At 41.9% G+C, this 25,182-nt stretch overlaps 1 protein-coding gene across 1 annotated transcript in view; it reads right to left on the minus strand.

Annotated features, from left to right (window-relative positions):
• The window catches only part of LOC137629768 (mediator of RNA polymerase II transcription subunit 19-like), a 42,850-nt gene extending 24,064 nt beyond the window's left edge, over positions 1-18,786 (minus strand). Inside the window, exons 1-3 of the mRNA XM_068361389.1 lie at positions 18,524-18,786; positions 14,539-14,631; positions 14,165-14,305 (exon numbers count right to left, since the gene is read on the minus strand). Coding sequence (XP_068217490.1) covers positions 14,165-14,305; positions 14,539-14,631; positions 18,524-18,709 — 420 coding nt within the window. The 5' untranslated portion in view covers positions 18,710-18,786. The remainder of the gene's footprint in view (positions 1-14,164; positions 14,306-14,538; positions 14,632-18,523) is intronic.
• Between the last annotated feature and the right edge of the window lie 6,396 nt (positions 18,787-25,182).

Below are 25,182 nucleotides of genomic sequence, written 5' to 3' on the forward strand. Positions count from 1 at the left end.
TTTACGACTATAAAATTAAAATTCTGACCCAAAAAAATTTTTTTGAAGGGAAATAAAATCGAAAAAAAAAAATGTAAAACAATATTTTAGCTAAAAAAATTTGATGATATTCAATCAAAAAAAAAGTAAACAAAATTTTCCGACAAATAAACATCTAGAGGAATCATTACTCTGTGATAGTTCCTTAGTACGTAGTAATTTTGAAAGAATTGGGAAAAAACGAAAAAATGGCAATCACCAGAAAATCGAACACATACCTATATATACGCCATATCTGGCTAAAAAAAAGATAGGCATGGGTAGCCAGATCATCTAGAAACACTTTCCAACACTATAAAAATATAAGTTTTGCGACACTACTTGCCAATTCCTTACGGTAACATGACTAAGCAAAAAAATGCAAAACAAATAAAAAGGGGCACTCGTGGAAAAATGGCCATTCTAATATACGGCATTTCAGAAAAAAAAAATTTCAGCCACGTGCTAGGCAAACCATCAAGGCATATTTTCCGACAAATAAACATATAAATGAAATATTACTCTGTGATAGTTCCTTAGTACGTAGTAATTTTGAAAGAAATGGGAAAAAACGAAAAAATGGCAATCACAGGAAAATCGAACACATACTTATATATACGCTATATCTGGCTAAAAAAAAAATAGGCATGGGTAGCCAGATCATCTAGAAACACTTTCCAACACTATAAAAATATAAGTTTTGCGACACTACTTGCCAATTCCTTACGGTAACATGACTAAGCAAAAAAATGCAAAACAAATAAGAAGGGGCACTCGCGGAAAAATGCCCAACATTCTAATATACGGCATCTCAGATAAAAAAAAAAGACATGCACGTGTTAGCCCAACCATCAAGGCACACTTTCTAACACATAAACATGAAAAAAAAATCAATAATATACGGCAATTCCTTACTACGTAGTAACTTTTTACAAATATTGAAAAAAAAACAGAAATTGGCAACCGCAGTTAAATACCCAATATACCAATAACTACGTCGTATCTGACAAAAACAAAATCACGCATGGGTAGCCAGATCATCTAGACACACTTTCCAACATTAAAAAAGCAAAAGTTTTACGACACTATTTCGCAATATCTTACGGAAAAATGACTTGGCAAAAAAATTAAAAAAAATTAAAAAGGGACACTCGCGGTAAAATGCCCGACATTCTAATATACGACATCTCAGATAAAAAAAAAGACATGCACGTGTTAGCCCAACCATCAAGGCACACTTTCTAACACATAAACATGAAAAAAAAATGAATAATATACGGCAATTCCTTACTACGTAGTAATTTTTACAAATATTGAAAAAAAACAGAAATTGGTAACCGCAGTTAAATACCCAATATACAAATAACTACGTCGTATCTGACAAAAACAAAGTCATGCATGGGTAGCCAGATCATCTAGACACACTTTCCAACACTAAACAAGCAAAAGTTTTACGACACTATTTGGCAATATCTTACGGAAAAATGACTTGGCAAAAAAATGAAAAAAAATGAAAAAGGGGCACTCGCGGTAAAATGGTCCTCGTGGTGATGAACGACATTTTAACTAAAAAAAAAAAACATGCACATGGTAGCCAAACAATCCACCAAGACTTTCCACAACTGATAACCTATACAAGTTGCACCATTCTACGACAATTTCATAATACGTAATAACTTTGATAATTATGCAAACTACCTCAGAAGGGTAAACTCGGACGCGAACGACCCCGACGCGTCTCAGAAATCGGGGAAGGAGTACAGCTACAGCAATGCACATCTGGACACTACTAGAGCGTGTAGGGGAGACACCTCCTGCAGGTCGATCACCCACAAATTCAGTCACAGGGGTGAGTCACGTGAGAAAAACCTGTTTTTTTTTGACGCTCGGGGTCGCAAACGACCCACCGTACCTATCCAGGGTTAAGTATAAGAAAAAGTAAGTAAAAGACAAAAAGCATTAATGGCTGTCAAAACGATGGTGGGAGCAGACACGTCTGCTCATCACCCGAGCCAAAAGCAAAGTGGACTAGTTCACCGGTGTGTGAAGGGAGAGGGGTAGCTAGCTACCCCTCCCCTACCCCTCGCTAGTCAAACCCTCATTAAAATTCTAATGGCTCATTTCAGCTACGCCGAAAGTAATATCACAAATTTTAAGTAATTTGTATTTTTCCTAACAATACTTACCGAGAAACACTTTCTTAGGAGGTTACTGGTAACTCCTCTCCGACGACCAGAGTTTTACGTAGTTTACCCTACTTCCATGTTCTATACTGTCCTGATTAACGGGAGAGAACGTGACCTGGGGGCAATGCCCGATGAAGGTCGCGTGGCTTTGGGAAGGACCCGGCAGTAAGTTTTATGTAAGGAACAATACCACGAGGTCAGTGGGGCACTGCGGGGACGGTTGGGGGGGCCATAACTCGAGAGTGTTTCTCGGTAAGTATTGTTAGGAAAAATACAAATTACTTAAAATTTGTGATTTGTTCCGACACAGAGACTTACCTCGAAACACTTTCTTAGGAGACTTACACCTTAGGAGGAGGGAGTGCCCTAAACCCCTGACCCCGATGGACAGTAGGGTAAACTACATAAGAGACTCATTAAGTGTGATATAACACTTACCCTTCTGCAATGTCTTTGTTGTGCTTGATATTGGTGAATTTACGTCTTGTGTAATGAGCGATATTCTTGATGAGGACAGATGGTACGAGAAAGTGAGAAAAGAGGGAAAAATAGAACTCAGTTGTGTCTAGATTCTTTATGTTTCGCGATTGAGCCTGGGGCTTAAGCCCTCAAACCGAATGAAGGGCTGAGATGACCGGCCCGATGGAAAACCTGTCTAGGGACTTTCTCGTACAGTCCTTGAGATAATGTGCAGTGAAGGTCGACTGGTTGGACCAAGTTCCCGCTCGAAGAACCTGAGCTACTGACATGTTCTTTTCGAATGTTAGAGAGGTGCTAATGCCCCTAACATCGTGAGCCCTGGGTTTCCCTGGTGTAGGAAGTCCTTCTTTTAAGTAGGCTTGCATGATCACTTTCCTGAGCCAGAACGAAACCGTATTTTTGGATATGTTTTCTTTGTTTTACCCCATGAGACGAAGAGATTCTTGATAGACAGGCGGAGGTTTGCCGTTCTCTTAAGGTATTTCCTAATAACCCTGACCGGGCATAATTTTAGGTCCTGCGGGTTTCCTTCATTCGGGATTGCCGGAATAGAAAAGCTCTCAAACCTCGGATCCCACACCGAGGGGTTCTGAGTCTTGGCGACGAAGGATGTGACAAACTTCCATCCCCTAGAGTGTTCCACCTCAGATGTGACAAACTTCCATCCCCTAGAGTGTTCCACCTCAAATGACAGTCCGTGTAGCTCGCCCACCCTCTTAGCTGAGGCTAATGCTAGCAAGAAGACCGCCTTGAGCGTGAGATTCTTATCATCAATGTCCTTTAAGGGCTCGAATGGTGGTTTCCGTAACATATCTAGGACTCGTGCCAAGTCCCAACTCGGGATTCTAGGGGCGGAAGGGGAGTATGATTGTTCGAAAGCTCTGATAAGCATGGAGATATGCCTGGAGGAGCCGAGATCTATGCCCTTGAGAAGAAAGACTTGACCCAGGGCCGCCCGAACTCCCTTGATCGCTGGGACTGACATGGCTAACTTGTCCCTGAGATGTACCATGAAGTCTGCTATCACGGGCACTGACGCTTCCAAGGGCTCTATCTTCTTGTCCCTGCACCACTTCACGAATACCGCCCACTTAGACTGGTAGACGGCTGTGGATGATTTCCTCAGGTACAGCGACATCCTCCTGGCTGTCTTGCCGGAGTACCCTTGTTTCTTCAGGAGCCGCTGGATAATCTCCAGGCGTGAAGACGAAGGGCTTGCGGGTTTCTGTGAAACCGCTGAAAGTGTGGTTGTTTTAATAGGTCTGACCCGTCAGGTAGAGGCCAAGGAGGTAGAACGGTGAGGTTCCTTAGGTCCGCGAACCATTCTCTCTCCGGCCACCAAGGCGCTACCAAAGTTATCCTTAGGTTGGTTGCTGCCCTTACTCTGTTGAGGACCTGTCTTATCAGGGAGAAGGGGGGGAAGGCGTACACGTCTAGACCGTCTCACTTGTGCTGAAAGGCGTCTTCCATTGCCGCCTTCGGATCTGGGACGGGAGAACAAAATACGGGGAGTTGAGCGTTCAACCTTGTTGCAAACAGATCCATTACCGTGGATCCCCACATCTGGATAATGTAGCTTGCCACTTGTGGGTGTAGGGACCATTCTGTCGCTACCACTTGCCCCACCCTGCTGAGGCCGTCTGCTAGGACGTTGTTCTTCCCCGGAATGAACCTTGCCGTCAGGATGATGTCCTTCTGTTCCGCCCATTTTAGGATTTGAAGGGCTAGTTCGCACAACTCCTTTGATCTCAGTCCCCCCTCCTTCTTCACGTAAGCCACCACCGTTGCATTGTCTGACATTAGGGCCACCGAATGTCCTCCTCGAAGTGGTTGCAGGCTTCTTGGACCGCTCTCATTTCCAGGATATTTATGTGTAGGGACTTCTCCCCCTCTGACCACGTCCCCTTTGCTGTCTTTTCACGGAGATGGGCTCCCCACCCCTCCTTCAATGCGTCCGTGAAGAGAAGGACCTCCGGAGGTTGGGAGGACAGTGGCATCCCCCTTAGGGTGTTCGACCGATCCTGCCACCACTCCAAGGCTTTCCTGGTCTCCTGAAGGAGTGGCACCACAATGTCTGGGGAACTTTTCCGGTTCCAATGTTCTTTGTTCCATCGAACCACCCTTAGGTTTTGTCTCCCGTGAGCCAGGTGTCCTACCAACCTCTGCCAATCCTTCGCTCTTCTGGGGCGACCAAGAAGGAAGGGCCTGAGCACTCGATCCAGGTTGTCCAGCCTGTCCGTGGCTGGGAATGCCTTGACCTGTAATGAATCCAGGACTATTCCCAGGTACGTCATCCTGTTGGATGGGGTTAGCTGCGATTTCTCCAAGTTGACCACGATGCCCAGGGATTTGCACAATTGAAAAAGATCTTCGCCCTGCTGTTTCAAGTCTTCCTTTGAGGATGAAAGGAGTAGCCAGTCGTCCAGGTATCTGATGAGTCGAATGCCCCGTTCGTGGGCCCATACGGAGACCGTCGTAAAGATCCTCGTGAATACCTGGGGGGCTGTTGAAAGACCGAAGCACAGGGCCTTGAATTGTAACACCTGGGCACCCCACTTCACCCGGAGAAACTTCCTGCTCGATGGATGAATAGGCACTTGGAAGTAGGCGTCCTTGAGGTCTATAGAAATCATAAAGTCGCCCTCCCTCAAGGATGCCATGACCGTTCTCGGAGTGTCCATTTTGAAGGTTACTTTCCTGAGAAACTTGTTGAGGGCTGACAGGTCTATTACAGGTCTCCACCCTCCTGTCGCTTTTTCCACTAGGAACAGGCGGCTGTAGAACCCCGGACCCGGGAATGTCACTGTTTCTAAGGCTCCCTTCTGCAGCAACGTCGTGACCTCTTCGTCCAGCGCTGCTCTCTTCGCCAGGTCCTTGGGCACCAACCAGTCCGCCTGTGTTGCTGGAACCAGAGGGGGGTGTCTCTTCCATGAAGGGAATCCTGTAGCCCTCTTTTAGTACTGTTACTGTCCACGGATCTGCTCCGTGGAGCTTCCATGCTTGCTAAGTGAGTCTGAGGCATCCCCCTACCTGAGGGTTGGGCAGGGGAGGGGGGCCTCCCATCTTATCTCCTACGGGAGGAACGGCCTGCTCGCCCTCTCCTGGAGGAGAAGAAAGAAGACCTATACATTGGAGGGGTAGAGGATGATCCTCTTCGGGGGGGGAACCGCAGAGGAAGGCCACTGTCCTGACGAGGGTTCCCTCCTTCCTTGAGTTGGTGCGGAACGCGCGGCCATGGGTGCTTCCGTCACTGGCCTCCTGAAGACGGGGCGGCGCGCAGTCTGTGGCTTCAGGGTAGGTAGCTCCCTCTTTTTGGCCAACTTCTCCAGGACCTCTTCCGCCTTCTTCGTAGGAATAAGCTGCTCCCCCCTGACGGTGCAGGTCTTCAAGGCTTTCGCTTCCCTGTCGGGAATCTTAATGGGAAGGTTCTTGACTAGGGCGTCTCTTCTCCGGAGAATCCAGTTTGCGGAGAGAGCCAAAGACTGAAAGGTCAGGGATTTAAGGGCGCGGCTACCTGACCCCAGCAACTCATTCAGAGCCTCCCGTTTTGCAGGCTCCATGGAGTCTGTAGGGATCTGGGTGCCTACGAGGGTGGTGGCCCACCAATCCAGCCAGGAGGCCACATTAACCAAGTCCTTAGACATCGCCTCCATCATTGCCGACTCGGAAGGGGAGAAGAAGGTAGATGCTGACGATGCCCTCCCGTCGGAGATGCCCTGGCACAGGATGTCTAGGGTTTCCTCGGTCTTGCAAGCACCGGTCGGCCTATTTTCCAAAGAGTAGTACTTTGTTTGCGACTTCAAACCCTGTAAGAGCTTTGCTGAGCTGTGGCCCCTGCAAGAGTCGCTATTGCGGGATATGACCCTATCGATGTGAGTCCTTCCAATCCCCACGTTACTGGCCTCGGGAAGGGAGAGAGGGGACTTTTTCTGGGCGGGGACGGCTATGAACTTGTTCAGGCCTGAAGTCCAGGGTTCTTCCTCTTGAGTGGCGGGTTCTATAAGGTTGTTATAACCCCTAATTAAGGCAAGGACTCTCCTGTACGCGGACTCCTCTGTCACCGACGACTCGCCCTCCCCTCCTTCCGACCGATGGGGCGAATCGTGATCTCGGTCTCCGCCGTGATGGCGGGGCCCTCGGTTCCCTTTACCTTCGGCGTCCGCCGTCTCTCTCCTCTTCGAGGCCTTTTTCGGTGAAACCGTGTCCTCCGTGAGATAGTTCGACGGAGGTATCCGTCCCCTTCTAGATTCTCGATGGGGGGACCTGTCGAGGCTGCCCAGCCTAGACGACGGCTCCCTCCGCTGGGCGGAATAAGTGTCTCCAGGACGGGTCTTAGGCCTGCAAGACGTAGCCCTCCGCTCATCTGGTGACTCCCTGGCGCGGCACGTGGAGGCCCTTCTAGGAGGACAGTCTCCTGCCCGCTCAGGTGTCAAACTAATAGACCTGGAAAAGTCTTTAAAGTTGTTTCCAGGGACGAAAACCCACGTCCCTTCCGGAGAGACTGGTCTCCTGCTTTTGGGTGTAGGGGAACGGGGACTCATCCTGTCCCGAGATCCTGTGGGAGACCGCGAAGGGGAGTTCCTCCGCACAGACCGATCTCGTTTCCACGTCCCTTTCGGGGAGACTGGTCTCCTGCTTTTGGGTGGAGGGGAACGGGGACTCACCCTGTCCCGAGATCTTGTGGGAGACCGCGAAGGGGAGTTCCTCCGCCCCGACCGATCTCGTTTCCTCCTCTGTCGTCTCCGCCGTTCACTGCTTGACGAATCCGAAGAGTCACGACCTGACGAGTAAGACTTACCCCCGTATCGAGACCTAGCACGTGACTGTGTTTTCTTGGGGCTACGCCGTACCCCTGACGTAGATGGAATGGGGAGACTCTCCTGTAGCGAAGTCTTCGGCGGCAACCACCCCGACGGTCCCGCCAAACAGGGGAAGGACTCGCTTAGGCCTTCCTCCATGTCCAGTGGGGACCTCATCGGAGTCCTCGGTATGTCCCAAGCCAATGGATCCTCTTGCGGGGACTCCTCTCTGCCGACGCCGCCCTCCGTCGCTGATGCCCCTGGAACTTCCACCCAGGAACCTGACGAAGAAAAAGGGACACTATTAGACCACATGGGGTCCCCCGACAAGACGCGGCCCCTATGTGAGAGAGCCACGTCCCCCGGACCCCCACTACACTCACTTACGGGCGCCTGAACTGCCTTGGCCGACGAAGGATCGCCAACAAATTCCCTCTCTTGGGAAAGCGAAGCCATCTGCTTGTTCTCCCTGGACTTACCTCGTCCCTTACTCTGGGAAGGGGAAGAAGGATGTACCCTACCTGACCCTTCTCCTGCTGAAGTCGCAGGGGAAGAAACGCTAGTCTTCCTAGGGGACTTCTTCAACGCCTTCTTCTTTTTGGTGCGGAATTTTACCCACTGGACCTCGGTCCAATCGGCACATTCGGAACACTTGTCCGACGGCAAACAAGCTTTACCCCTACACGAGGTACACAGCGTATGCGGGTCAACATCGGGCTTGGACAGAAAAGCCCGCACGATCTACCGGCTCTAGGCCCAGGACAACGGTGAACGTGCTCCATAACGCAACACAAAGGGCCGTAGACACAAGCAAACCAAAAAGGGAAAGCACTAAATCACTAGGAAAGCACAAGGGAGCGAATTCACAAGCACGTAGGTAAGGCACTAAACACACACTAAGAGATCCAGATCACGTGGGAAGCACGTGGAATCAAACACAAAGGGGATCGCACGGTGTATGAGGAGCGACGTGTAGCACGTGTGCTCACGAAGCGACCAGAAAACTTACTGCCGGGTCCTTCCCAAAGCCACGCGACCTTCATCGGGCATTGCCCCCAGGTCACGTTCTCTCCCGTTAATCAGGACAGTATAGAACATGGAAGTAGGGTAAACTACGTAAAACTCTGGTCGTCGGAGAGGAGTTACCAGTAACCTCCTAAGAAAGTGTTTCGAGGTAAGTCTCTGTGTCGGAACAAACCCTATTTAAATAGCGTGGTTTGTATTTCTGTTACGGAACAAAGGCTAGTTGATTATAATGGGATGATAATGACAAGCAAGCATTGAACTTCAATACAGCACTTAGCGAATCTAGTTTTGTTAGTGATGAGCTTCAAAAGCTCTTTACTGTACTTCATTGGTTGCTTCTGTGAAATCTCAAGAAAGTTGGTTTTCAATTAAAGATATTCATTCTGAATTAACCTGTCCTATTTCAAACGCTAAACCGACTTCTTAAGCCCAGTTTAGTAGTTCTAGAGTTTAATTTAGTAAGGGCTCTGACAGCACAGAAGGTCCTCAATTTATAAACATCCGGCTTGCAAACATTCGGATACAAATCAAATCCAACTGAATTCATAATCTGATATTGTTCCAAAAGTTATTTTGCTTAATAAGATTAGGAAATACTGTAAAAAGCAATATTATACAATTTATAATGGTAAGCAAAACAACAATTGCAATAACCTGGTATTTATTTCATATGAAATGGGACAACTTGCTAACTTTTGTAGCCAGAAATCGTAAGCATGGGAGTCGGGTTAGGTACCCGAGGAAAATATTTAACAAAACAACAACTTCATGGAACCTATAAAGTTTATAAGTTGAGGACTTGCTGTACACAGCACATTATGGATTTGAGATCCTACATATTTACTTAGAAATCATCTTCAATGGAAGATCGAAATTAATACCCATAAAATGGCAGAAGGAGTGAAGGTAAAAGTGGAAGAGAAAAAGAGGGCTTTTGAAGAATGGCTGCAGAGTAATAGCATAGAGAAGTATGAAAAATATAAAGAGAAAAATGTGGAAGTAAAGCGCAAGGTACGTGAGGCAAAGAGGGCAGCTGACCTGAGGTGGGGTCAGGGACTGGGTCAGTCATATGAACAGAATAAGAAGTTTTGGAAAGAAGTGAAGAGAGTAAGGAAGGCCGGCGCAAGAATTGAAGAGACAGTGAAAGATGGGAATGGAAGGTTGTTAAAAGGAGAGGAGGCAAGGAAAAGGTGGGCGGAATATTTTGAAAGTTTGCTGAATGTTGAGGATAATAGGGAGGCAGATATAATTGCTGTTCCAGGTGTTGAGGTGCCAGTGATGGGGGATGAGAATGAGAGAGAGATTACAATAGAGGAAGTGAGGAGAGCACTAGATGAAACGAGAGTAGGAAAAGCATCTGGTATGGATGGTGTGAAAGCTGAGATGTTGAAGGAAGGGGGTGTGACTGTACTGGAATGGTTGGTGAGATTGTTTAATATGTGTTTTGTGTTGTCAATGGTACCAGTAGATTGGGTCTGTGCATGTATTGTACCACTATATAAGGGTAAGGGAGATGTGCATCAGTGTTGTAATTCAAGAGGTATTAGTTTGTTGAGTGTAGTTGGAAAAGTGTATGGTAGAGTACTGATTAATAGGATGCAGAGAATGCAATCTTGGAAGTACAGGGTGGTTTTAGAAGAGGTAGGGGTTGTATGAATCAGATTTTTACAGTTAGGCAGATATGCGAGAAATATTTAGGAAAAGGTAAGGAGGTGTATGTTGCGTTTATGGATCTGGAGAAAGCATATGATAGAGTTGATAGGGAAACAATGTGGAATGTGATGAGGTTATATGGAGTTGGTGGAAGGTTGTTGCAAGCAGTGAAAAGTTTCTACAAAGGTAGTAAAGCATGTGTTAGAATAGGAAATGAAGTGAGCGATTGGTTTCCGGTGAGAGTGGGGCTGAGACAGGGATGTGTGATGTCGCCGTGGTTGTTTAACTTGTATGTTGATGGAGTGGTGAGAGAGGTGAATGCTCGAGTGCTTGGACGAGGATTAAAACTGGTAGGCGAGAATGATCATGAATGGGAGGTAAATCAGTTGTTGTTTACGGATGATACTGTACTGGTAGCAGACACAGAGGAGAAGCTTGACCGACTAGTGACAGAATTTGGAAGGGTGTGTGAGAGAAGGAAGTTGAGAGTTAATGTGGGTAAGAGTAAGGTTATGAGATGTACGAGAAGGGAAGGTGGTGCAAGGTTGAATGTCATGTTGAATGGAGAGTTACTGGAGGAGGTGGATCAGTTTAAGTACTTGGGGTCTGTTGTTGCAGCAAATGGTGGAGTGGAAGCAGATGTACGTCAGAGAGTGAATGAAGGTTGCAAAGTGTTGGGGGCAGTTAAGGGAGTAGTAAAAAATAGAGGGTTGGGCATGAATGTAAAGAGAGTTCTATATGAGAAAGTGATTGTACCAACTGTGATGTATGGATCGGAGTTGTGGGGAATGAAAGTGATGGAGAGACAGATATTGAATGTGTTTGAGATGAAGTGTCTGAGGAGTATGGCTGGTGTATCTCGAGTAGATAGGGTTAGGAACGAAGTGGTGAGGGTGAGAACGGGTGTAAGAAATGAGTTAGCGGCTAGAGTGGATATGAATAAATTGAGATGGTTTGGCCATGTTGAGAGAATGGAAAATGGCTGTCTGCTAAAGAAGGTGATGAATGCAAGAGTTGATGGGAGAAGTACAAGAGGAAGGCCAAGGTTTGGGTGGATGGATGGTGTGAAGAAAGCTCTGGGTGATAGGAGGATAGATGTGAGAGAGGCAAGAGAGCGTGCTAGAAATAGGAATGAATGGCGAGCGATTGTGACGCAGTTCCGGTAGGCCCTGCTGCTTCCTCCGGTGCCTTAGATGACCGCGGAGGTAGCAGCAGTAGGGGATTCAGCAGTATGAAGCTTCATCTGTGGTGGAAATGTGGGAGGTTGGGCTGTGGCACCCTAGCAGTACCAGCTGAACTCGGCTGAGTCCCTGGTTAGGCTGGAGGAACGTAGAGAGTAGAGGTCCCCTTTTTTGTTTTGTTTCTTTGTTGATGTCGGCTACCCCCCAAAATTGGGGGAAGTGCCTTTGGTATATAGATAGATAGAAAATGGCAGATATACTTAAAAGTACAAAGAGAATATAAATTAAAAATATATACAAATCTCTAAGAAAAAACTTTGGCACCTATCATTCATTACTAATGCAAGAAAATCTGTTAATTAAATTATGATTTTGATATGTTAACAAGAAGCAAAGATAAGCTGGTAGGTTACAGATATGTAATAAAATTATCAGATAAAAACTATCTAATACTAGTTCCATATAACATCATAACTTTTTAAATTCAGGGTTGCTTTATGGATACAAAACATAAAAAAGTACAATATTTTTTTTAAACAATATGTATTTTTTCTAACCTAACAAACCAGTCACTCAATGTGAATGTGATTTCAGTAACACTCAATTACGGCCAATATTATTATTATTATTATTATTACTTACTAAGCTACAACCCTAGTTGGAAAAGCAATATGCTATAAGCCCAGGGGCTCCAATAGGGAAAATAGCTCAGTGCGGAAAGGAAAAAAGGAAAATAAAATATTCTAAGAAGAGTAACAACAATAAATATCTCCTATATAAACTATAAAAACTTTAACAAAACAAGAGGAAGAGAAATAAGATAGGAGAGTGTGCTCGAGTGTACCCTCAAGCAAGAGAACTCTAACCCAAGACAGTGAAAGGCCATGGTACAGAGGCTATGGCACTACCCAAGACTAGAGAACAGTGGTTTGATTTTGGAGTGTCCTTCTCCTAGAAGAGCTGCTTACCATAGCTAAAGAGTCTCTTCTACCCTTACCAAGAGGAAAGTGGCACTGAACAATTACAGTGCAGTAACCCCTTGGGTGATGAAGAATTGTTTGGTAATCTGTGTTGTCAGGTGTATGAGGATAGAGGAGAATATGTAAAGAATATGCCAGACTATTCAGTGTGTATGTAGGCAAAGGGAAAATGAACCGTAACCAGAGAGGAGGATCCAATGTAGTACTGTCTGGCCAGTCAAAAGACCCCATAACTCTCTAGCGGTAGTATCTCAACGGGTGGCTGCTTAATAAAGCTTTTAACAATGTGGTAGTAACCGAACCCAATCATCCAACGTTCCTGTTCCACTGAACCCAGGAGGTACATAAATTGCTGGCTGTCAACCAGAGAAGTTCCAACAACCCTGGCATGATCACTGGTGTAGGAGCCAGAGTAGCTAGAATTGTCAGTGCTGTTATCACTGAATTAATGGACCTTGGAGAAAGTCCATCTCCTCTGCTAGGATGTGAGAGACTGACGGCACCCTTCATTCACACCACCCATGAAAGTGGTCAGCAGCATAAGGAGCAGGAAATTCTGTCACCTCTTCCAGGGGAGACAGCATCCAGTACAAACCCATTTAGCAGTAACAGTGCACTAATACTATTTCCCCATGAGGGAAGGTTTTTGGTATGCACCACTTCTCACTCTCCCAAAGGGGGAGGGAGAGAGAGAGAACACCGAGGAAGGGTGGAGCCCATAGTGTGTGCTCGTTCTCACGAGAAACCAAGCACAGATGACGGGTGTGTGAGCACCTGTACCGCATACCAATACGCCTACTCAAGAGATATTCTTTGTCGTTGAAATTCCAAGGACTTTCAAAAGTCTTTCTGTCATCAGAATGTCCTCCAAGCCAAGGGGGGGGAAACAACATCCTTAGCTGTGTCGTCACCTAAAACTAGGGAAAGGTCGATAAATCTGCCTCATTTTGGGTTTGCCCTAAGGTTAAATCAATGTTGTCATCCCTCTTTGACTTCCCCTCGGAGGGAGACAGAAGGTTCAACAGCCAGAGTACCTGGGGTAGAGAGGAGAGGTCCAGTGAATTTCTCAGACTTCAAGGAAGACTACTACTACCTCATCCAGCCACACCCTACACTACTCACAAGGTGATTGATGACTGCAAGCAGTCATGAGCCCTGCAAGAAAGGCACAAAGAATAGGGATCCACAGATCCTACTCATAAAGGTTCCACACTTACGGCTGGGATCCCACAGGCAGGACTACAAGACTACATATGGCTTATCATTCTACTCTTAACAGCAATCAAACACTCAGCAAAGAGAAAAAGAAAATAAAAGAAGCAAAGTTAGGTACACCAAGAGTGTGTCCATACTGCAAGGTGGCTGAAATCAAAGTGGCTACTCGGTGAGCTGGCAGGGATTCTCCAGCTACCTGCTAGTAACTAGACACCTCGTTATAATATCTAACAGCCGAGTTTTCAGCTTCAATGAAGTGATACCACTATTAGAAGATGAGGGTTTATATTCATGTGGTAACAAATGCATTTTAAAAGCAGAAGACATATTGCTAATCCTGAAAGAAGTATTAAGTAAATAAATATCAAACAAAATTACTAAACACCAACATTTGGAAGAGGAATAGATGGCGGCCAAAGCTCGTCCATGACACATGGACTGATGGAGAGAGTTTGGTGCAGTTTGTACCTCACAGTATAAGTATGATACTGCACTACTTGGTCTGCCAGAGTGGGGAGGATATAAATAAAAATTTAGATTTTTGTTTCAAAGCCGAGAAGCTTGCGAGCCGTGTGTATAAAGCACGTGACTCGCAGGTAAAGATCATCATATTCAAAGCGTCTTACCTGATGGTGATTTAATAAAGTAAACTCTTTGTTTATGGGTGGCTTCTCTATTAATGAACGAAGTGATGAATTGGTAAATTGGGCAGGTGTATCAATTATACCAGGAAGTGTCGGCAAGAAGGATGACAGAGAATCCCGTACCTGTTACACAAATATAAATACAGTAATTAAATTAACACGATTATTTGATGAATAGTTTCCTACTAAATCTAACGTAACCCAAGGACAAATTAGTTATTACGAACAGTATTTCACAGAAATAAACTTTTTAAATAGAATTGATCAGTCAAAAAAGGGTTATTTTGGTGAATTCACTGAAATAAACTTTTTAAAGAGAATTGATCAGTCAAAAAGTTATATTTTTGTAAACTTACCTTCTTACCAGTAAATTTATTATATGAATGCTCCAGGTTATAGTGAGCCATCAGGTTTGTAGCCCCTGTCAGCTCATTTTCTGTGGCTGGGTCCTAAAATATAACTGTACATTAGATATGACTGCACTGATAATCATGCAACAGATTACATGTCTTTATTGTTTGATCAATTTAGTGTACATAAGTTTGAGAATAGTGACTACACTGATTACCATTAGTCTTACATGAACAATTGCATTTTATAATTTTGAAGCTTTTACTCAATTCTTAAATTCCCTATGTACAATAGGAATACTTAGTATGAAAATATTTCCCAAAACTTCAAAGGAAAAGAAAATTTCAATGGAACAAAACTTGAAAACTCAGATCCATAAATATAATACATTTTAAAACTACTGTAATGTTTATTTCCCTAATCATATAAACCGGAGCCCTTTAATACAGGAATATGTTTTCTGCAAGCTTGTATGGCCATTGAATCGTAAACAAGGTACAGTAGTTAGTTAACGTCAGGTGGCATAAGGTGGAAGACCCGCCCACAAGCCTGGTCATAGAATGGCCATCTTTGTCCTTAGGGCTGGTTGAGCTGGGAATTACTTTTAAAATTTGTTGTTTGTTTCTATGTTCATACAAAGTTTTAAAATAAGTACAGTAGACTAACTCACTGGTAGGAGAAAGTCCCCTAGAGCCAAACTGAAAGGTTTTTCTTTCCTTGGACCTATCTGCCTGTTGGAAGATGGCTTCAGCAATGACATAACCAGAACATTAATAAAAAAAAATTTAGGCAATATGCTGAGCCCTCCTCCTGCTTGTCAGGAGGATGGAGTTGCTTCTCGGTAGATATAGTCGACAAGAAATGGGGCTTCACCGTGACACTTGCCAGTATCAGTTGTCCAATCAGCTTGTAAGGGTTACGGCAGCTGTTTTCTCTCTCGAGAGAAATAAGAAATTGATAGGAGAGTTCTACATATCAAGACTTATGCGAGTGACTACTCAATGAGCAACCAGCGGGTGCCACGTGGCTTCCATGCTTCCAGTCATTAACTAACAATCACCTATTTACGGCTCGTTATAAAATTTATCTACTGTTAATTCCAGCTTTGCTGTTATCTCCTATTTATAGGACAAAGGTTTGTATTTATACTGGAACAAAGGTGCTTTTGGAGTGACAAAGCCTGCATGTACAGGAAGTCCCTCGAGTCACAAAAGCATGAATTCCTCTTCTCTGGAAGCTTGAGCATGAAGCAAAAGTTTTAACCAAGTGTGGCCAATGAAGGCATATCAAAAGTTTTAACCGAGTGTGGCCAATGAAGGCATAACAAAAGTTTTAACCGAGTGTGGCCAATGAAGGCATAACAAAAGTTTTAACCGAGTGTGGCCAATGAAGGCATATCAAACGTTTTAACCGAGTGTGGCCAATGAAGGCATACCAAAAGTTTTAACTAGGTGTGGCCAATGAAGGCATATCACAATTTTCAAGGACAAAAGGTTTGCACATGAATACATAAATCTTCCATATCTCTTAGGTCTACACCTTGAAACCAAGTGGCTACAGAAAAACAGAGTACAGTACATTAATATTTTCCTTTTTATGCATAGTCGAAACAAAAAAAACTTGACGTTACTATGTAACAGAGGCCCATCTCATAACAATGACAAGAGAGAGATCACTATCCTGAGAAATCCTGAGAAATACTTAATGGTAGACAATCTTAAACAGAGCCCCCAGAAAAAAAGCCTCTCTTGCAAGAGCTGCTAGATAGTCCCAATAGTGAAGACAAATTGACTCAACAGGCATGTGGTAAGTCAGAAGTGCTGACAAAGAAGAATGGGCCATGGGGGAAACTAACTCGGCACCTCAACAAGAAGACTCAACAGATCAGTATATCAATTGGGTTATAGACAATGAGGAACCACTGAATTCATCATGAGGTCTAAGGTGATCAGCTTACGACTGGTTAATCAATGAAAAAGGATGAATGGGGTTTGGGAATGGACAACAGATGGTCTATGGAATACTTAAAAGAATTTCTATGGAATGCAATAGTTCAAAAGAGAAGAGCTTTCACTGTCACATGGCTTATTTTACAGGCAATCACCAACTGTCACTTATAAGGAGATGCTTGTGACAACATTTGAAACCATTCCGCCAGCTTGTGACAACATTTGAAGCCATTCTTGCTCATAACTGGACGCTGGTCGGGACGTTAGCACTGATATAGTCTACCTTCGGGTAAGATGAAGACATGGAATCCTAGGAGAGGTTGTAGCCATGGTAAGTGTGGACAGGAGTCTTAGGTTAGGTGGAATCTTACATCAAGTTGTACTGTATTTCTTGTTTGTTTCCTTTTTAAATAGGGTTTTGTGATTCAAATGTCTTTATAACATGAAAAATGTGTTTTCATTAGATAATGTCTTTAAAACTGTTCAAATTACCTATAGTTACACCAGTATCACCTCTCATTTTTTTTGTTATGGTTATTGTACTAATATACAAATTTACCAAAAAGGGGATGCAGATTGGACCGGACTGCAAAGACGCTTTAATAACATTCAGTGCACCACAGGGGATCTACTGATGGCACTATTTCAATACGAGTCCACTACAGTATTATAAGTCTAGGGAGTAATAATGGGGTTGCAGGCTTTTCCAACAGAACAGAATCTTGCATTTGTCTTTCTTATTTAAGTACTTTCAGAAAACCAAACTCATTTCACTAGTTTCAGAATTCCTTATACAATTGAACATATTTACTACTTCTTTTCTATACATGAATGAACTTTAATATGACCTTAAAGGCAGTAAAGATGTATAAAAATAAATAGGACCCTAAAAATTTACAAAGCCTTCTTACATTGCCCTAGCAGTTCTGGTGATTATCCTACTGTCGTTATGAATAACTTTCTATCGTCACATTTCAACTGGAATCGTTTTAGTGCAAATGAAAAATCAATCTTCGAATTAGGCTACTTTTGGACCTTTAGTAGGAGCCTACGGAGGAAATAGAGGCCTACCCGAAATCAGCAAAAGCTGAGACAAGTCTATACTAATGAACCGTGGATTAAAGCTAGTTAACCTACCGATGTTAAGGCTAACTGATCTACAGAGGTTACGGCTAATTAATCTACCAAGGTTAGGGCTGGTCAATCTACCAAAGGTAAAGTTAGTAAATCAACCAAAGTTAAGGCTCATTAATCTACAGAGGTTAAGGCTTGCTAATCTACAGAGATTACAGCTAGTCAAGCTACTAAAATTCAAAGTTAAGGCTAGTTAATCAACCAAAGTTAAAGCTAGTTAATCTACCGAGGTTAAGGATTACCTGATCTACAGAGGTTATGGTTAGTTAATGTACCAAAGTTAAGGTTAGTCAATCTACCGAAGTTGAGGTTAGTTAATCTACCAAGGTTAAAGGTAGCTGATCTACAATGGTTAAGGCTAGCTGATCTACAATGGTTAAGGCTAGCTGATCTACAGAAGTTACGGCTCATTAATCTACCAAGGTTAAGGCTAGTCAATCTACTTTAGTTATGGTTAGGGGATCTACCAAAGTTAAGGCTACTTAAAGTACCGAGGTTACAGCTAGTTGATCTACAGAGGTTACGGCTGGTAAACCTACTGAGTTTAAGGCTGGTCAAACTACCTACATCAAGGCTAGTTAATTTGCCGACGTTTTGGCAAGTTAACCTACAAAGGTTAAGGCTAATTGAGTCTACGGCTAGTCAATCTACCGAAGTTAAAGCTAATCTACCAAGGTTAAGGGTAGTTGATCTACCAAACATAAGCTAAATTAGTCTAAACAATACGTAATTTACCGTAGTTTATTCGTTTAGACCACTCTAAGCCTACGCAGGCCACCGAAAAACGAATAGGCACAGCATGGCCTAGTTAAGGGCCATTACGATGAATTCATAGGTTATACATCAATCCTCATCAAACAGGAATCAATTTATCAAAAGGAACTTACGAAAATCGAACAGCACAAACCTTCATCAGGTAAAATGGGCCAGAATGGACGACTGCAGGGTGTTTCCCAGCAGATATTGTCATTTTTAAAGTGCCAGTGGAGTCATTCCTGGTCAACATGGGATTGGCCATGGGGGACCTCGACCCCCGAGGAGAAGATTTGGGTGAAAATGAGGCAGCATCAACTTTCCGAGTTAAGTCATTCATCGCAAGTTCACACCATCACCGTGAGATTTCCAAACAACAACATTGACACAAGACAGTCAATCGGTAACTGAAGCAGGGTTACCAGACAGGGTTGCCAGTTTGGCCTTTTTTCCGGCCAAAAAAAAGTCAAATTTGACCTTTTGTATTTAAATAGGTTGGCCTTTAGTAATATGAAAAAAGCCGGCCCTTAAATACTATATTTTTGACCTTTTTCTATTAATGGGTTGACCTTTTAAAGCCTCTGTTGATTAGAAATTGACCTTTTCTCATTTAGAAAACCTGGCAACCCTGTTACCAGATTATTTTGACTGGATTATCGTACATGAGCCTTAAAATTGTCGTTTTTCAACCAAAATTATCGTACATAGTTTCAATATAATTATTAAGGAGTTACATAATTGACTTATTTCAAAATATTTTAATATAATTTTTAATTAAACACACATATATATACCTAAGGTATGTATCGTACATCGTACTGGACCTAAAATAATCGTACATGTACGATAATTATCGTACGAATGGCACCCCTGAACTGAAGAAAATGGTCGCGTTCTGTGCCAATCGAGTTATTCTGTCGGGGGGAAATCCGATACAGTTAGCTGTCTTAAACAATAAAAGCATTATTTTATATCATTATTCTATACTTTCGATATCTATATATAATTCGTGTTGTATTTATAGTATATACTTTCGAGAAAATTCTACTTATTGGAAGGATTTTTTCATATTAGCTTTATCAGAAGACAAAAACATTGGGAGAGTAAACATAAGATTGTCTACACAATGGCAGCAATACTTTTGATATTTCTATTTTGCTCTAACTATTTACAATTATTTTCTGTTTTAGTCGTAGTATATATTTTCGCCGAAATTCTACTCATTGAAATGTTTTTTTTCATGGCTTTATCAGAAGACAAAAACATTGAAAGAGTAAACATAAGAAGTTTCGGACGAAGTGTGTATTGTGTGGCTTGCGTCAAAGATTAGGACGATCAGTTGACTTCCTATTCGAATGTTTCCTATTTATCCTAAGGGTTTTATTCGATTATATATGATTCTTTATATAAAACATATTTTTTTTCACTTTGTATTACAGAATAGTCGGGTATCTTTTATTAAAAATTATTCTAACAGTATCAGTATGCCTTATGGCCATTGGCTTCCTCATCAATGCTCACTTACTAACGCCAAAATACATAAATGAAGGCGAAGAAACACAAAAAAAAACAGAAAAAGGAAAGAATAATTATAATTATAAGAAATAAAAATAAAGGAAATTAAGCCTGACTTACAAATATGCAATACCCATATCTTCGCGTACCGCTGGCAACTCGATTCGTTCAACCAAGAGAAGGAAAAGGTTTAACCATTAACATGACCCTAAAAGGTTATCGGGAACTCAAACATTTATCCAATTAGCATAAATAGCCATACTCTCAAAAGTAGCTCAATGTTTTCTTATAAGGCAGCTCTTTCGGAGCCTATAGCAACTAAAAGAATTAGGTTAACATGATTCTATTTTCATTATTCATATATATCTATTCTAATATTGTTTCTGATCAGATATAGTCCATGGGAAATAGGCCAAAAAAGGTTATTTAGTCAAACAAATTGCAATATTTTGTTTTATTGCATGAACATATTATATGGACTCTTAGGAACACCATATCCAAAATGGGACAAATTCGGTCATTTTGAAGTTGTGAAAATCACACGTTTTCGGAGGGTACGTTTTTCCATATTTTCCCGTTCTTCTCCAAAACGGTTCATCGTACGGGTAAGAGGTATAGGTAGAAAAAACGATAGAAAATTAAATTCTACACATGTTTGTCTCCATAGGTATTTACCCTAAAATGGAAAGTTTTTGCGCAAACAAGCCCGGAATTGGAATACACACATTTTGCAGAAACTGAAAAAATCGACTTTGTACTCACATTTACCTAAATATCTCCTTAACTACTAACTTTACGGTAAAATGCCATGGAATTGCTCCTTAAGAGTGAAGATTTTTCTTTGTTTTGACGTATTTACTTTCCATTATATCTTGATATTTTGCAAAAGAAACACACAAAAATAGACACAATTTTAATTCATGGAAAACAGATGAAAATAGAAAGTTCAGTAAAACAAATTGCAATAGCTTATTCTATGCACGAATGTATCAATTGGACTCTTTAGAACACCACAGTAAAAAAACTGACATATTTTTTAGTATCCTCTAAAATTTCCACTTTTGAATATATATATATATATATATATATATATATATATATATATATATATATATATATATATATATATATATATATATATATATATATGTGTGTGTGTGTGTGTGTGTGTGTGTGTGTGTGTATATATATATATATATATATATATATATATATATATATATATATATATATATATATATATATATATATATATTACTCAAAAAAACATGGTCTCCAGGAAATTACTGCAGACATCAGTTTTCACCCGTGACCTCTGTGGGCCCCTGGTTAAAATGAAGGCTGCACTTGATATTTCAAGAAGAAAATTACCTTTGCAATTTACTTGGGTTTTACAATGGTTGTAATATATAGAAGATTAACTAAAATGAAAAACGATCAAATTATTGATTAGCTCTTGACGGTGTTTGAAAATAACAGAAATAAAAAAATACAATCAATGTTGCTCAAAATACATGCACAAACTAAATTAATCAGGTTAAGTGTCTTCGTCTATTAATATCTTAACACAAGTGCTAGTTTGACACTCCTCACAAAAATCTGTACAATATAACCCGTGTTTATTGTATGAGCAGTGCTGAGTGTCACAAAAGCCTTTGCATTTGCATCTGATTACTCTCAGCAAGGCATCAGGTGCAGGGCTGTTGTCCATCGTGCAAGGAATTAGATTTCTTCCATTTCTCTTCCAGCACCAATCGTCAGGTTTAATATCACTGTTACCTAGCCAGAATTGTGTTTGATAATAAACCCGGAATGAGTGATATTTTGCTGCCTCACTAGTAGGTGACAGGTCTTTCACATCAACACTTCTCAAACTCTTGATGACTTTGCCCTGAAACCTTTTCTTTCTCAGGTCATCAAGAGTTGCACAATCACTGTTAGAGCTGTACATCTGAATAATTGCTCAATCTCCTGCTATTTTTATTTCCTCGTGAGTTGAGCTGGGAGACAAGAATGGCACAGCACACTCGCAGAGAACACTTTGTTTTTTCAGTACAGCTCCCTTTCCTATTTTGTTTAACCTTGAGGTGGTGTCACATCCACACAGAGCATGCACAAATGGCAAACACCTGCAGCATTCTTCACCGAGTCGTGCACTAATTTCTCCGATGTTCCAAATGGGATGCTTCATATGGGATTTCTGTGATACCATGAACAGGGGCTGACTGGTAGACTTCATGTGATGACAGAGAAGCACCAAAATGTCAGTATCCTCTGCTATAACGTATGTTACCTTGCTAACTGCCATGTTAACTGCCTCTTGCACTATTAGAAAATCTGCATCTCCCTCTGCATGCTTTGTAGATACACCATGCTCCTTCAGATTTTCAGACAGAAAATTGATAAATCTCTGTTTGTTTTTATGGTTTGCTAGAAATGCCTCCTTGGTTCCAAAGGTAAAGACTTTAGTGCGTGTCAGGTGAGTTATATTTTGTCGATGCAGTATTGCTATATCCATCGAAGATAACACTAGGATAGCTATTTCTCTTGAAAAGAACAACATATTTGGATGCAATATCTTCATATGTTTCTCCTGCAGTCCATTTGATGCGTTGAAGCAAGGATCCACCATCAAAAACAGAACATTCAGCATCAGGGATTGACTCAACTGCAAGCTGAGATTTGGTGGCACTTCGAGGAAGTCCATTGCTTGTGAACAGTGATGGTGGATATACAGAGAGCTCAAACCTCATGATTTCACTTAAGCTGATTTCAGCATTACTGGCTATCACAAGTAACTGCTGAAATAGAGCTTGAGGATCTACCTGCACTTCAACTCCATCTGTTACTATCTTCTGACCCATTGTCTTGATTTGGTGTTTCTTTCTGAAGATACAGTTTGCTGCATTTTGGTCTTCCATCATTTTGATTATATTGTTCCCAAAATCTTTGGCAAGGTGAGCATTTGACTGTGGTGCGGATAATCCTGAAATAATGTTGTACAAATGCTCATTTTCTGTGAAAGGACTATGTTGTTCTAGGTAGTGGAAAATCTTTGAAGTATCCTCCTGATCTCTCATCCTTCTGGATTCAGTCAAGTCTTTGTTTCTTTCAGTGCCAGTCTTCTCCTGGACACTCTTTACTTCATCACTTATCTGAGCAAAGACTGGCATGGCTTGTAACCATCTTGCTTGTTGAATTTAATCCATACCTCGTCCATGTGTTGAGCCTCCTGTTGACTTTATGGATTTCATTAACACCTGCTCAATAACAAGATCTGGTGCTAACCCGATCTGGTGCTAACCCAGCCCAGTATCTGTCTGATCTCCAATGAAGAACAAACCAGACTCATTAAGTTGGTCATATAGTTTCTCATTCGTTTTCTGTAGGTCCACCATGTCCTGGAGGAATAGATGTGCTGATTTTGTGTAGTTATTGTGTCCAGAGGCAGCAAAAATGGAAGCAGTCTTTGTAGTGCCCTGAAGTACTATGTTGTCTGGCTGGTTCTTTGACCTCTGAGTGCAGATCGCAGGATATCCATCATCTCCATGTACTGAACCCATAATTATCCATTTGGGTTCTGTTGTAGCTGATCCTGAATATTTCTGAGCCTCTCTTCAACTGCCAATATGTCCTAGTCTTTAGCTTCCACTTCTGTTTCTGTTGATCGAAGAACTTTGTCAAACTTCTGTAATGCTCCATCTATTGAATTCTGAGTGGCCTCATGATCTGATGCTTTCTTGACCACTGATACATTCAAAGCAGCATCAACTAAGAAGTGGCCACGTACTGCTCGCTCATATGCCTTTCCAGTCAGCATATGGTTGACAGTGTTGGGCCCATACACAAGCTCCAGTGGTGTTCTCAGTCGATTATCTTTCATGATGTGACCCATAGTGCCCAAGAAGCTCATTAAGGTATGGAATGGCCCGAGGATGAGAACAATATGTTTGAGTTGGTTTTCATGGCTGATGATATGCCTTGCCTTGAGCCACAAGGGCTGATCAAATGTGATGACAGGCGATATGTTGTATTTCATGCACTCGTCATTTACAAACATCAGGGTAGTAAAGATACAGCTTAAATTGTTTGGATCCAAGTCAACCATTGGTAAGAAGTGGAAGGATGCTTTTCCTAAATGGCTACCTCGGGAAATTTGAAAAGATACTTCAGTTCAAACAGTGAGAACGGTCGCCATTTTGAATATGGAATTGCTCAAATTCAAAATGGCCGAATTTGTCATATTATTTACTGTGGTGTTCCAAAGGGTCCAAATGACACATTCGTGCATAGAATAAACTATTGCAATTTGTTTTACTGAACCTTCTATTTTCATCTGTTTTCCATGAATTAAAATTGTGTCTATTTTTGCATGTGTGTGATTCTTTTGCAAAAATATCAAGATATAATGGAAAGTAAATACGTCAAAATAAAGAAAAATCTTCACTCTAAAGGAACAATTCTATGACATTTTACCGTAAAGTTAGTAGTTAAGGAGATATTTAGGTAAATGTGAGTACAAAGTCGATTTTTTCAGTTTCTCCAAAATGTGTGTATTCCAATTCCGGGCTTGTTTGCGCAAAAACTTTCCATTTTAGGGTAAATACCTATGGAGACAAACATGTGTAGAATTTAATATTCTATCGTTTTTCTACCTATACCTCTTACCCGTGCGATGAACCGTTTTGGAGAAGAACGGGAAAATATGGAAAAAATTTACCCTCCGAAAACGTTAAAAGTGTGATTTTCACTTCAAAATGGCCGAATTTGTCCCATTTTGGATATGGTGTTCCTAAGAGTCCATATAACATGTTCATGCAATAAAACAAAATATTGCAATTTGTTTGACCTAAAAAGCTATTTCCCATGGACTAATATTTTATATTTTTTGTATGACTTCTCATATTTAGTTCATTTATTTCTTATCCTACTGGGCTATTTTTCCTTGTTGGAGCACTTGGGCTTGTGGCATAGTGCTATAAAATAACAATAGAGAGAGAGAGAGAGAGAGAGAGAGAGAGAGAGAGAGAGAGAGAGAGAGAGAGAGAGAGAGAGAGAGAGAGAGAGAGAGAGGAGAGAGAGAGAGAGAGAGAGAGAGAGAGAGAGAGAGAGAGATTGAGATTTTAATGATAAGCAAAATGTCAACACACTAGTTAAAAACAGAAAATTAACAGGGTACGACATGAATAAACATACTTTGTGCAAGAAAAAGTTGTTAATGTTAATAATGTTAAATGTTAATCATCTCATTTTATTATCAGGTCTTCATACCAATTTAACCTTCAAAGAGGGTGCACG

The sequence above is a fragment of the Palaemon carinicauda genome, chromosome 37 (genome assembly GCF_036898095.1).
Source record: "Palaemon carinicauda isolate YSFRI2023 chromosome 37, ASM3689809v2, whole genome shotgun sequence".
Lineage (NCBI taxonomy): Eukaryota > Metazoa > Arthropoda > Malacostraca > Decapoda > Palaemonidae > Palaemon > Palaemon carinicauda.